General features: G+C 44.5%; 1 protein-coding gene across 5 annotated transcripts in view; it reads right to left on the bottom strand.

The window, feature by feature from the left end:
- LYRM4 (LYR motif containing 4) overlaps nucleotides 1-15183 on the bottom strand; it is a 177854-nt gene that overhangs the window by 53187 nt on the left and 109484 nt on the right. The window contains exon 3 of one of the 5 annotated variants that reach the window (XM_030552342.1): nucleotides 9222-9243. The exons of the other annotated variants lie outside the window; for them this stretch is intronic. Coding sequence (XP_030408202.1) covers nucleotides 9241-9243 — 3 coding nt within the window. The 3' untranslated portion in view covers nucleotides 9222-9240. Of the gene's footprint in view, nucleotides 1-9221; nucleotides 9244-15183 lie in introns of those variants that run through there. 5 annotated transcript variants of the gene reach the window in all.

A 15183-nucleotide genomic window follows, 5' to 3' on the forward strand; every position in this document is an offset into this window, starting at 1 on the left:
CAGTTGAAAACTGGACACCTGGCAGCCCTATCTACACGAATGGCATTTTCTAAAAATATCTCACTACTGTCAACGCTGATTCAATTTCACTCGTGTTAGCAACACTGCTGGGCACCTGAATGGGCCACTGGCTGCGCTGCTGTTGCTATTATAAACACCAGCTTGACTGGACCTCCCCTAAGCAGGGCTATGTGAGAAGTGGTAGTCAGTGTCTCACGCACACCAGGGATCCCAGTATTACTAACAATAGTGAAACTGAGCAAGTGTTGGCAAAAGTGGGAAACTTTTTTTTTTTTTTTTTTTTTATATAAAGCCCTAGCATAGACATGGCCATTTGACAGGTTTCCTAGAAGCAGTGCTTGAAGTCACAGTGCAAGATAGCAATGTGATACCATCAAACACTTCTGTCAGGCTTGTTTCAGTATTTAATTTTATTTAATTGCTTCTAAGGGCTTGTCTACATCAGAAAGTTGCAGCGCTGGTGAGGGAGTTACAGCGCTGCAACTTTGAGAGTGTCCACATCTGCAGGGCATCACCAGCGCTGCAACTCCCTGTTTGCAGCGCTGGCCGTACTCCCGTTTTGTCTCGGGTGTAGAGGATCCAGCGCTGGTGATCCAGCGCTGGTAATGCAATGTAGACACTCACCAGCGCTTCTCTTGACCTCCGTGGAAGGAGGAAGCCTCTGGTAATCAAGCTGGTTTCCTTTCCCGGTTTGCTCTCTCGGTCCCGGAGCCAGCCAGCAAACCGCAGGGAAGGAGACCTGCTTGCTCGGGGTTCCGGGACCGAGAGAGCAAACCGGGAACGCCGCGGTTTGCTCTCTCGGTCCCGGAGCCAGCCAGCAAACCGCGGGGAAGGAGACCTGCTTGCTCGGGGTTCCGGGACCGAGAGAGCAAACCGGGAACGCCGCGGTTTGCTCTCTCGGTCCCGGAGCCAGCCAGCAAACCGCGGGGAAGGAGACCTGCTTGCTCGGGGTTCCGGGACCGAGAGAGCAAACCGGGAACGCCGCGGTTTGCTCTCTCGGTCCCGGAGCCAGCCAGCAAACCGCGGGAAGGAGACCTGCTTGCTCGGGGTTCCGGGACCGAGAGAGCAAACCGGGAACGCCGCGGTTTGCTCTCTCGGTCCCGGAGCCAGCCAGCAAACCGCGGGGAAGGAGACCTGCTTGCTCGGGGTTCCGGGACCGAGAGAGCAAACCGGGAACGCCGCGGTTTGCTCTCTCGGTCCCGGAGCCAGCCAGCAAACCGCGGGGAAGGAGACCTGCTTGCTCGGGGTTCCGGGACCGAGAGAGCAAACCGCGGCGAAGCTGGTTTCCTTTCCCGGTTTGCTCTCTCGGTCCCGGAACCCCGAGCAAGCAGGTCTCCTTCCCCGCGGTTTGCTGGCTGGCTCCGGGACCGAGAGAGCAAACCGCGGCGTTCCCGGTTTGCTCTCTCGGTCCCGGAACCCCGAGCAAGCAGGTCTCCTTCCCCGCGGTTTGCTGGCTGGCTCCGGGACCGAGAGAGCAAACCGCGGCGTTCCCGGTTTGCTCTCTCGGTCCCGGAACCCCGAGCAAGCAGGTCTCCTTCCCCGCGGTTTGCTGGCTGGCTCCGGGACCGAGAGAGCAAACCGCGGCGTTCCCGGTTTGCTCTCTCGGTCCCGGAACCCCGAGCAAGCAGGTCTCCTTCCCCGCGGTTTGCTGGCTGGCTCCGGGACCGAGAGAGCAAACCGCGGCGTTCCCGGTTTGCTCTCTCGGTCCCGGAACCCCGAGCAAGCAGGTCTCCTTCCCTGCGGTTTGCTGGCTGGCTCCGGGACCGAGAGAGCAAACCGCGGCGAAGCTGGTTTCCTTTCCCGGTTTGCTCTCTCGGTCCCGGAACCCCCCTTGAAGCCGCCCAACAGCGCTGCAGTGTGGCCACATCTAACACCACTTGCAGCGCTGGTTGCTGTAAGTGTGGCCACTCTGCAGCGCTGGCCCTATACAGCTGTACTAATACAGCTGTAACAACCAGCGCTGCAAAATTTTAGATGTAGACATGGCCTCAGTATATTTTTCCCTCTCTTTTTTATTCACTGCATTGTGAAGGTTAATTATGTATGCTGGACCTATAAGACCTTGCTCCTCTATGTGATTTATACCTTCAGGGTTCATTTTAGGCCTGGCAATGGAGTCATTAAGGCTGCTAATTGTCTCTTTAGCTCCTAATAGCTGTATTTGAATGGATATAACATGCTGCTTGTATTGAATCTTACAGCCATTTGCCAGTGAAACTCTAACTTATGCATCTCAATTAGTAGAATATACCATGAAATTAATATGTAGGACATGTATCTTCATGGACCTAATTAAGCCAGCAAATAATGCAAACCCAGATCATACATTACTTTGTTATAAAAATAAATGAAAGTATCTACTAAACAAACAGGCTTTAGCTTGCCATTGACATGTAAATATTTCTTAATCTTCTACACTTGCCATTTAACAAGCATTACCAGTTTCAGCAGCAGCCAACACAGAAAATTCAAAAACTCATAATTTGGAAAAATAATAATACTTCTCAGCTTTACAACATTATCTTTCATCAGAAGATTTTAATGTACTTTACAATATTAACAAGGCTCTACTTTTTCAATTTTTCTTGTGTTTAAAGTTTCCTGGGAATTTATCAATGTTTAATACAAAAATTAAAAAAAACAGTATAAATTTAATGCAAAAATTAACTCCAGAGTTTTCTGGGTAAATATCAGAGTTAATATGGGGGGACTGGCAGACAGGGAGAAAAAAACACCAATAGAGAAAAGTAAGTGCACTTCTGACCCAGCTCCTCTTTCTGGAAGGATAGATGGTGGCTGAGCAAACTGGGCAGCGCAGGTTATTGAACCACCTTCTCTTCTTTCAGATTGGTCCCACAAGAGGCGGCGAAGGTGAGGTGCTATCTCCTCATGCTCCCTCCTCCACGTCTTCAGCTTCCAGCCTGCTCCAGAAGAAGAGATGGCAGCTTGGTTACTCTGGCCACCCAGGTTACCAAGCTGCCTTCTGTCCTCCTGGAGAGGGGAGCTGAGTCTGGAGAGTTCACTGATGTGCACATATGCATATGCTTGTGTGTGAAAGTGTGCATCTCCCACTACGTTGCATAACCTTGACAGACAGCCTTGCACTTACACGTAGACTAATTTATTATTAACATAAACAGCGACCTAATGTAATGTATTGGATTTTCTAACATATAATGAGTATTTTCACATACTTGAGTGGTCCAAAACTGGGACGACAACTTGTAAAAAACCAAACCACAGTTTTTGTAAAACCCAGAAATTTTGCAGTAAAAATCAGTAAAAAACCAAAAATGTACCAAGGGCCTTGATCATTAATTAGCCCTGCCTCATAATAATGCTGTGAGGTAGGGGAGTACATAAGAACGTTTTAACTGTTCCTCAATAAACTTTCTTTACAAAACCTGAAGACCTGCACGTAAACAAAAAGTAACTTTTAAGTAGGCAGGTCTGCTTGACATTGATAAGAATGTCGTCAGCATCATGAGCTACTTTTAGTTCCTGCTGATCAAATCCTTATTCCAGTCACAGTGTCAGGAAACACAGGGCAGACAGATTCAGTTTGACAACTGCAGCAGAGGACCACAAGGAACACACAAATGAAGGTGAAATGTTATTAATTTTCCTAAAACGATAATTACTGATTGAGGATTTTGTCCTTACAACTCCATCTGTACACTTAGTCCATGATCAATAGTACAGAAAATGAACAAAAGGAGAGACTAAAAATTTCTAATTTATATGCTGTTACACTGTCTCCCGACATGCAAATAACTTGCATATTAATAACAATTAAACATGCAAAAGGAGAATAAACCCATCAAAATGCTGGCCAAATTTTACAAACTTGAGCCTAAAGTTAGGCACCTAAATCCATATTCAGCACCTACACAAGGAGCCTGATTTCAAAGATATTGAATACTCATAGCTCTTACTGTGGTCAAAGAGAGTTATGGATTCACATCACCTGTAAAAATCAAGCAGTCTTATTTAGATTTCCCAACTGTAGGTATCCAAGTGTAAAAATTGTGTTCAACAGGAACTGAGGGAACATATCACCTCAGAGGAGCTGTTCTGCCTCAGAAAACCTACTTTTCCAGGCAGCATTTACACAAGCAAAGGGAGCAGCTGGATATCTAACTACCAGATTTCCATCTTCAAATCCAAGTTCTTGGGTATGAAAATGTGCATGTTTGAACTAGTGCGCATAACCAGATAGGCAACTTTGGATATTTGGTCATTAAATAACCTGTCTTGGTTGGAATTTATTGATATAAGCTTTCATTAGTCTCTCAAATAGGTAATTGCTGGCTGTATAAAGCGGTACTAATGCATGGCTCTGTTATTTTGTCAAGGCATCTTACTGCTGGAAATTTTTTTGCATTTTAGTAAAATTTGTTACAAAAAAATCTAGCACTTTGAAATTAACATGTTTTCTAAGTCAAAATCATAATTAAGCAAAAGGAAATCCACTGTAAAATGACGATTACGCTTTTTATTCTAAATTAAAATAAATAGTACTTTTCAGCTATACATTATCTTCCAGGCAATCACATAGCCATTTACAAATTTTAATGAATCATTCCTCATGATCACCTTGTTTTACAGATGGGGAAACTGAGTCTCAGAAAGGTTAAATGCTGCCCAAGGTGATACAGGAAGACTCTTGGAGAGCTGGGAGCAAAATCCAGATTTATTGACTCTGAGTTCTGTGTCACTGTAACCACCTTCTACCTAGCCTTCCTCTCAACATGCAGAATGTATTAACCAAACACAGAACTGGAGGGGAGAATACTTTATGGAACATAAGGGGAAGTATTAAACATGACCCACAATATTTAATTTTCTCACATTGGGCCAAATCTAGCATTTGTTAAAACCAGTGCTTAATTTGTAATGAAAGAGGTGCCGGGGTTCAGCCCAGGCACAAATTAAGCACTGATGCACTCTTATCCCACAACCAATACACCCAACCCTGCTTATTCCTCATCCTGCACGCACTCCCAAACCTACCTATCCCCCATATACCCACCAACCCATGCTCCACCACAAACCCCCATGTCCAGAGGATGTGGGCTGGTGCTTTGGTTTCCAAGTGGAGCAGGGGACGTGGGAGAGCAGTGCTGCCCTCCTCAACCCCAGCTATTCCCATTGCTCTTTCAATGTGGACATGTGTGTCTGTGAATTTTCTGCCCCATCTAATCCATTACTCCTGTACAAAAAGGCTGTGGGCCCTGCCACCTGAACTTGGATTGCTCAGCTCTCGGCCTGGATCAGGGCACCTGCCCAGCTGAAATCCCCTATGGAAGAGCACCTCACCCCTCACGCAAGGGAGTCTAGGATTGGGCCCAGCTCCCACCTCCTCCTAGTGAGGGTCCCCTGAGGGTGACGGGCCAGGCAGCTCCCTCCTGCCAAGCACAGCTGCTGCTGGGGGCTGTGGTAGCCAGGATTGTGGTCACCATGGGAGACAGCGAACCCTGGCTGGAGCGCAGTGCCGCCTTCCTGCTGGGTGCATCTTGTGCACCCCACTCCAACTGCTCTGCCTCCCCCAGCGGGGCCCTGCCAGCCTCCTAGAGCTACCCTCCTGCTTTGGTGCCCAGCTCCCCGTCCTGCATTGTGCCCTGGCTGCATAGTCACTATCTCAGTGCCTAATGCCTCACCTCTCTCCTCACTGCCAACACTGGGGAGTTGCTGCCTTTCCTGGGGCTTCCAGGGGGCAGCAGCCTACTTGTGGGAGCCCCACACAAAGTGAAGGGGGAGCTAGTGCTGGCAGAAGCACTGCTGGGGGGTGGCATCCCTGGACCCAAAGGACTCCACTGTCCATGACGTGGGAACTCAGCTTGTGCCAATTTAGCCGCAGCTGCACTCGCTGGGTGTCAGGCAGGCTCAGTGAGCTGCTGGACTTGCGCAGAGTATGTGGGCGAGGCGGTGAAACTGGAGCCTGAGAAGGAAGCGACTGCAGCCCCCGTGCAGAAAGTGCGCTCTGTGGCTAGCATGAGCCTCTTGCCGGTAACCGACCTGGCACGCCCAGAGATGCCAGGGCTCAGACCTGGCACAAATTAAGCACTGGTTAAGTCTAATAAGGCTTCTCCTTTGAACCTACACTAGCAAAACCTGGACTCCACTAGTGGCAGGAACAGTGGAAGTGCTTGTGTATATTAGATTCATGCATTTTAAGACTGTGTCGTCCAAGAGATATGGGAAAACCTAAATGATTCAATAAGATCGTTAACTTGATAGACCAGATGTTATTTTGTAATGGCTATTCAATGCAGAAAATTCCTGTTCTCATGTAATAGTGACAGCTCTCTGAGATCCATCTAGAGCATGTCCTGTTATTATTTTGTAACCCTCCTGATTTACACTGACTTGAGGAGCTAAAGTAAACAGCAAATTGAATTTTGTATGGTTAATATAGGGTCGTTATCACTACACAGGTTCTGAATACATTGGATCAGTGTTCAGCATTATTATTTTTTAAAAGAATATGCTCTACCATATAATTACATATTTATAGGTTCAATTTTAGAGTCTATACTAAAGGTTACACCACTATAATTACATCATCATGAACTCAAGTGCTTCAGAACGTACAGAAATGTTTAATAATTTTATAAAGTAATATTATTAGATCTGCCATGCCCGCCACAGCAAATATAAAAGATTTTTTTTTATTGATTTTTTGGTTCAAGTTCTTACAGACCTTGCTTCCTTCATTCTAATGTGACCATTAAGGCCCTTAATTTGCACAAGTCTTTTTGAAAGGAACAACGAGGAATTCTGCCACTTCAAACACAACTGATATAGTGCTTCTGGTAACAATTAGGGCTTTCCTGCTGCTTCTAAGTACACCTGTTTGAAATAAGCTCAAGCAGTAATGGAGGCAGCAAATGTTTGTAGCTGCTCTAGTTCTCTTAAAGTGAAATTAATAGATTCTTAAAAGAATGGGTTAATCTAATCCCAAATAGAAAGAAAGGATCTTGTACTATACATTAAACAAGTAGCAAAATTTACTAGAATGACATAATTGTAAGATTTATATCCTTCAATAAGTAAAATGTACCTCCTGTTTTCAGGATGGTTTCTAAGATTTCTGGTCCCGAGCCTTCATACCATACACTTGCCATAACCTAACAAAAAATGTTCTTTACTGTCTTCATTCTTAAAGACTGCTTTTTATAAAGAAAGAACACTTGTTTATGTGGATTGTTATTTGCTGGCTCTGTTCCACATTCTCTGTGGAAATCCATCTCTGTAGAAGTGCTGTGCATTTCATTCCTGTCCTTGAAAGGATTATGTAGGAAATGTACATAGATAGATATTTGTCTTTAAACACTTGACATTTCTGACCAAGAATTATAGTAACTAAGGGTATGTCTACATCTACAATATTGCAGCGCTGGTTGTTACAGCTGTATTAGTACAGCTGTATAGGGCCAGCGCTGCAGAGTGGCCACACTTACAGCAACCAGCGCTGCAAGTGGTGTTAGATGTGGCCACACTGCAGCGCTGTTGGGCGGCTTCAAGGGGGGTTCAGCGAACGCGAGAGCAAACCGCAGGGAAGGAGACCTGCTTGCACGGGGGGTTCGGGGAACGCGAGAGCAAACCGGGGAAGGAGACCTGCTTCCCCGCGGTTTGCTCTCGCGTTCCCCGAACCCCCCTGCAAACTGCAGGGAAGGAGACCTGCTTGCACGGGGGTTTGGGGAACGCGAGAGCAAACCGGGGAAGGAGACCTGCTTCCCCGCGGTTTGTTCTCGCGTTCCCCGAACCCCCCTGCAAACCGCAGGGAAGGAGACCTGCTTGCACGGGGGTTCGGGGAACGCGAGAGCAAACCGGGGAAGGAGACCTGCTTGCACGGGGGTTCGGGGAACGCAAGAGCAAACCGGGGAAGGAGACCTGCTTGATTACCAGAGAGGCTTCCTCAGGTATGCTGCGATACCTGCTTATTCCACGGAGGTCAAGAAAAGCGCTGATAAGTGTCTACACTTGATTACCAGCGCTGGATCACCAGCGCTGGATCCTCTACACCCGAGACAAAACGGGAGTACGGCCAGCGCTGCAAACAGGGAGTTGCAGTGCTGGTGATGCCCTGCAGATGTGTACACCTCCTAAGTTGCAGCGCTGTAACCCCCTCACCAGCGCTGCAACTTTGTGATGTAGACAAGCCCACAGAAAGAAAGTAGGAAAGAACAAACAAGATCAGAGTTACTGTCTTCTTAATACTGCAGAAAAAAAAAATTAAAGCCAGAAAGATCAAGAATTTGATCTGAATTTTTTTTAAATGATTTACTGGAGTTATAGTTTGACAAGCATTTTAAAAAATCTATGCCCTGCTTTGTAATTCTTATTTTTTTTTTTTGGTGCGGACTATAAAAATGGCACAGTGCATCCTGCTATAAGACAGTAAATCCTGTATAATCAAAAATAACGCTCCTCTATTGGTCTGCACTGTTGGTGTGGCAAAAAATATCACAGTATTCTGTTACTCCCATGCTGGACAACGTTTTTCACTTCTGTAAAAAGCACAGAAACAGCTTGTACATTTTTAGATTGCACAGTAGAAGGAAGTTGAGCAACAGCTAGGAGTCCACCAGAGTACTGCAGAAAAAGGAGTGATAGGCTGAGGAGATTGAGTGAAGAGAAGACTATTCATTATGAATATCTTTACATCCATCAGAGGATGGAAGATTATGTAGGAAATCAAAACTGAAAGAGAGGGACCATAAAATAGTATGGAGACAAAATGCATGCTATTTAAGACTGGTGGAAGAATGACCATGAAACATGAAGGCTAGGAGAGGGGGAAAATTGTCTGATAGGAATATTATAGTGTCTATAGGCAATCTGGTTTTAATAACTCTCTCACCTATCGAAGGCAAACTTGTGAAAAATCTGTTTTTATCAATAATTTCTGTTACTCTGAATTATTTACATGAATGTAACATGTAGTTGATGTTCTTTTTAAAATACTATAAACTAATTATAGTATGTGAACTTTAATTTAAAAAGATAAAAGGGAAGTGATGAGAAAATTATAGTTTTTGTTATGACTATTAGGTAACAATGAGAAAATTACCTCAAACTTGATAAGAATTTCATCATAACTTCAGCTTCAATGCTGCACATAATGAACAATTTCAGGAAATCATGAAGCGCTTCACACTAGATATTCTGCTTCAGAGAGATTTAATCTCACAGGTCCACAACTAGGCCTTGACTTCACTAGGGAAAAAGATTTTTTTTTTTTTTAAACGTGCTAGCTAATGTGGCAATTCACATGTGGTAACATCTTACTTAAAACATGAGCTAGCTAATGTGGATAGTCTTCACATGTTAGTAGGTTGAAGAAAACAGTCAAAAAATGACAAGCAATCTGCTAATGAGTATAAGCATCTATATGAAAAATGATCTGCTAATAACAACCCTTATAGGGAAAACTGCCATTGCCAACTAGTGCTATTGACTTTTTCTGAAAACTGCTAAGTATTATGTCCAAGTTACTGCATATGCCTTCCAAAAACAAATGAAGAAAAAAGTATGACAAGGAGGCCTTCATCATTTGCTCGGACAATCAACAGGAAGTGAAAAAAAGTGAGAGAACTGCTCAAGTGCACTTACCTTGAAATCCTGATGTCTAGCTGTTCAGCACACACTATTTAAATTTTGTTGAGAAAGAATTAACACTTAACTATCCTCAAGCACACTGTGAAAGTTCAAAAATTCTCTCTCAGACATAATCAGCTTTGTGGCTGCTGATTTAAAAAGGGAGATTGTTACTACAAGCTTCCCACTGGTAGAATACTCAGGAAGATTGATTACATCTGCATCTATCTATTACAAGTACGTTGAAATTTGCCCTTAGCAGGAAGAAGTCTTTGGCTGAAATATAACAAGCAGCTTACACAAGGCACCCTGTAGACCTACTAACATACGAATCCATTTGTGGGCTTTTTCACTTTTCTTTTCCAAGTGACTTTTTTCAGAAAACATACAGTTTTTCTAACTGACCAAATATCAGAATAGCCCTGCCCTAAGGTGCACATATAGGAGATTTCACTCAGTTTATTAGTTACCAAGGTCATCTTCCACAGCTACTGGTCCTGAAACCTGTCAGGTGCATTATTTTAAAGATGCTTTCGTCAGTATTGCCAAAATTCCATTGCGCTGATCATGGAAAAAGGAAGCAACAATAGTTTGCTAATGCAACATGTGAGGAAATGAGAGTGTACTGGACAAAAGCTCCCAAATATCAGTTGTGTTTTAACTCTACTGGACTCCTAATTTACAACTTTGGCTGCATCTTGATAGTTAAAATGATTTGTTTGTTTGTTTTTTTAAAGAGATAGCTAACGTAAGATCTCTATCTTGTAAAATCCTAGCAAGAAAAGGTAAGTAGTAGTTTTATCTCAATATAGCTAGTCGAGGAAAACCCAAATGTAAAACTACCACTTGTCCTTTTACTAGTGAAGACTCAGCTACAGGCCAAATCTTGTCCCCCTTAAAGTCAGCTACAAAACCACCACTGACTTCAGAATGAGCAAGCTTTGGTTATGGACTTTTTTAAATTAATTTTTAATTTGGTTATGGATTTTTGTTTTTAATTTCTTACATCATTTTTGGTTAAGTTTTATAGATGAAAAACCGCAAAGCAATATGTGATCACTCAACTTGTCTTGTTTGGCTCATGTTTACTAGAAGCACACATCCACCTCAGTTGAGTCAAACTGTGTACTTCAAAAAATATCTAGGTGCCTAGAAAATAAATGTAATCCAAGGAAGAATTCATATGGAAGTTTTTGATTTAGGAACTTCCTTATTTGCGGCAGTTTATAGCTCTACTTTTGAAGAGCCAAAAAAAGCAACTACAAAATAAAGAAACCCCGTCACAATCATACTAATAAAAAGAGTTCTTAAACATGAAAGGGGAGGGGTTTCAATCAATAAGACTGCGTTTCTTCACTTAGTTTAACATCTATGTATTATTCTGATGGCTGATCATTGCTACATAGCTCTGCCATGTAGTGCAATATAGTCAGCCTTTTAATCCTGCAGACAAAATGTAGGGAGTTTTCACTTCTTTGTTATAAAGGTAGCTTTAAGAAACGTTCAGAAATCTATCCAAAATTAATCAGTAACTAGTAATATAATGGACTGTAAATCATGAATGCTTGAATTAAGCCCAAGGTTGAAAGCAATACACAACACACACATACCACAGGATGAAAAGAGTTTCAAATATTATTCACTAACTATAAAAGGCTGTATTTAACCAATTGCTTCTTATAAGTTATTCTTGCTTCTCAGAAATAGGTCAAATTCAGATACTTTTGTCTTCTAGCTAAAAATTCTCTGCTAATCTGGGTTTACTGTATGCTCCGAATCAATACATTGGGTTTGTGATATAACTTAATAAGATTGCATTTTGGCAGTGGTGGCCAAAGACAACAGTAGTGTTACTAGTTGCTTACTGTGGGTAGTTGGCAAAAGATAAACAACGCCATTGAGAAGAAATGTGTAAACATGGATTGCATCTTCTTTATTGCTGAGAACCTCATTTCATAACTGCAGAAATACATGTTGGTATTTGGCAACAGTTCCATTTAAAAACAAAAGTATCATTGTTTTAATGCATATTACAGAAACGTGACTCCCCAAGTGAATCTGATGCATTAATAACATCTACAGTGGCTGTCTAATGATTTTTGCAGACATGTAATGGAATATTTTACTGCTATTTTCAGCCATCTGTGCTACTCTTTCTTTCAGTACAGGTTTGCCAAAGCTGTAACAAAATTATCTGTGCTTTATGCCATTACACGTTTGTTAATACCAACACACCAATTAAGCATATCAGTGGTGTCACAAATACTGACTGCTGAACTATCATGTTGGCAGGCACACACACAACTGTCTTTTATATAGCTGTAGAAAACTGGAGTCTTCTGGCAGTGAGATCCTCTTAGGCTATCCTCCTTATCAATCTCATGGTTTTCTCTTTAGTAATAAAGGTGATTCAGGAGGAAGCATGTCTAAGTGATTAGGAGCCAGGGTACGATTCCCTTCCCTGCTCTGGCCTATACTCCCTTTAAGACCTTCAGCAAGTCACTTTATCTTTATGTACCTCACTTCCCCCTCTGATCTTCCCTTCAGCACTGGCGTGTTGTGAGGACAAACACATTAAAATAGCAAATGCTGAAATAGTGGGGCCATGTAAGTATATAAGATAAATAGATTTACAATATGCTGATTATGGTGTCCTGGATCTGAATCAGATAAGAGCAGGAAAAATTGGGCATAATATACACGCAAATATGAGAGCAAAGGTCAACATTTTAACCATAAGACTGCCAGGAATAGTTCATAGAGGAAAAATGTAGAGATTTCCCCATAGGAACAGATCATGACTGACTGACAGGTTGCATGTGAACTGAAGCTGACACACGATTCCTCCTGATTTTTGTTCCTCAACAGATGAACAAAATGAACAGCGGTTAGAGCAAATACAGAGAGAGAGAGAGAGAGAGAGAATACAGAGCATGGTTTAAATGTGTTTATCCAGATCAACAATGTTCATATGAAATAATGCATCCAATTTTAGTTGCCTATCTAAAAATAAGACAGCTGAGAATTACAAGGTCCAAAGAAGGATAACACAGATGGCCAGAGGTGTATTGGGATTTACATATGATGAATTCTGCATTGCAGAAGGATAGGATTAGTTAGCCTGGGAAGGAGAACTGTTAAAGGGCAAGAGATTGAGGCATTTACAGAAGATACAATTAAAAATGATCAGTTCTTCATTTCTGCACTGTCCCATAATAAGATAACTTAATAGCTTGAATGGCAGGTGAATTTAAAACTAATAAGAGTTCATTTCTTCAAAAAGAGAACTTTGTAATTCACAATAGCAAGTGCTCAGATCTAATGCTGTAGGAGTCTTGAAAGAATCCCACTGCCACTATGTGTCTAATCAATTATACAATGTACATAAAAGACGGTTACTCACCTTCGTAACTGTTGTTCTTCGAGATGTGTTGCTCATATCCATTCCAGTAGGTGTGCACGCGCCGCGTGCACGTTCGTCGGAGACTTTTACCCTAGCAACACTTGGTGGGCCAGCAGGGCGCCCCCTGGAGTGGCGCCGCCATGGCGCCGGTTATATACCCCTGCCGGCCCGCCGCTCCTCAGTTCCTTCTTGCCGGCTACTCTGACAGTGGGGAAGGAGGGTGGGTGTGGAATGGATATGAGCAACACATCTCGAAGAACAACAGTTACAAAGGTGAGTAACCATCTTTTCTTCTTCGAGTGCTTGCTCATATCCATTCCAGTAGGTGATTCCCAAGCCTTACCTAGGCGGTGGGGTTGGAGTGAGACGTTGCGGAGTGCAGAACTGCTGAGCCAAAGGCGGCATCGTCTCTTGATTGGGCCACGAGCGCATAGTGAGATGTGAATGTATGCACTGACGACCAGATAGCTGTGCGGCATATCTCCTGGATGGGAATGTGTGCCAGGAAGGCGGTCGACGAGGCTTGAGCCCGAGTAGAGTGGGCAGTGAGACGGCCAATCGGGACATGGGCCAAGTCGCAGCACGTCCGGATACAGGACGTCACCCATGATGAGAGCCTCTGAGAAGACACAGGCATACCTTTCATACGCTCCGCCACTGCTATAAATAACTGGGGCGAGCGTCTGAAGGGTTTTGTCCTCTGGATGTAAAAGGCGAGGGCTCGGCAGACATCCAGGGTGTGAAGCTGTTGGTCCCTGTGTGATGCGTGCGGCTTCAGGAAGAAGACCGGTAGAAAAACATCCTGATTAATATGGAAGGCAGAGACCACTTTGTAAAGAAAAGCCGGGTGTGGGCGTAGCTGTATCTTATCTTTGTGGAAGATTGTATATGGAGGGTCTGCCATTAAAGCACGGAGCTCCGAAACCTGTCTGGCCGATGTGATAGCTACCAGGAAGGCCGTCTTCCAGGACAGGTACAGCAGCAAGCAAGTGGCTAAGGGCTCAAAGGGTGGGGCTGTGAGCCGTGTCAGGACAAGGTTGAGATCCCAGATAGGGGAAGGAGTCTTAACCGGCGGGTAGAGGCGCTCCAAGCCCTTAAGGAACCTCAAAACTATCGGGTGAGAAAAGGTGGAACTGTTCGACTCCCCCTGATGGAAGGTGAAGATTGTGGCTAAATGCACCCTTATTGAAGAGAGTGCCAAGCCTTGTTCCTTGAGGTACCACAAGTAGTCCAGGACAATAGGGACCGAAACGGCCTCAGGAACTAGGAAACGCTGTGTACACCAAAGAGAAAACTGCTTCCACTTGGCGAGGTATGTCACTCTTGTGGAGGGTTTTGTGCTTCCCTAAAGGACCCGTTGAACCTGGGCAGAGCAGCGGAGCTCGGATTGGTTCAACCAGACAGCAGCCACGCTGTCAGGTGCAGGGACTGCAGGTCTGCGTGGTGAAGCCTGCCGAAGTCCTGCGTTATAAGATCCAGGCAGAGTGGCAATGGTATCGGAGTGGTTAGGGATAGGTCGAGCAGCATGGAATACCAGTGCTGCCTCGGCCATGCCGGAGCGATTAGGATCAGTCTGGCCCTGTCCCTGCGGAGCTTGAGCAGGACTCTGTGGACTAGGGGAAAGGGTGGAAAGGCATAGAGAAGACGTCCCTTCCAGGGGATCAGGAACGCGTCCGACAGGGAGCCTGGGGAGCAGCCCTGAAGGAACAGAACACCTGGCATTTCCTGTTCTCCCTGGAGGGAAATAGGTCTATTTGGGGAAAGCCCCGCTTCTGGAATACAGAAAGAAGGATGTCCGGACGGATGGACCATTCGTGGGACAGGAAGGACCTGCTCAGGTGATCCGCAAGAGAGTTCTAGACTCCCGGAAGGAAGGAGGCTATGAGGTCTATCAAGTGGGCTATACAGAAGTCCCACAGTCGCATCGCTTCTTGGCAAAGGGGGGAAGACTGTATGCCTCCTTGTTTGTTTATGTAATACATGGCCGTTGTGTTGTCCGTGAAAATCGCAACACAACGGCCCTGTTGATGGTGTTGGAAGGTCTGGCACGCCAATCGGACCGCTCTCAGTTCGCGGACATTGATATGCAGACTCAGTTCTTGCAAGGACCAAAGGCTCTGGGTGTGAAGATGCCCTAAGTGTGCATCCCAGCCCAG

This window comes from Gopherus evgoodei, chromosome 2, assembly GCF_007399415.2.
Source record: "Gopherus evgoodei ecotype Sinaloan lineage chromosome 2, rGopEvg1_v1.p, whole genome shotgun sequence".
Classification (NCBI taxonomy): domain Eukaryota; kingdom Metazoa; phylum Chordata; order Testudines; family Testudinidae; genus Gopherus; species Gopherus evgoodei.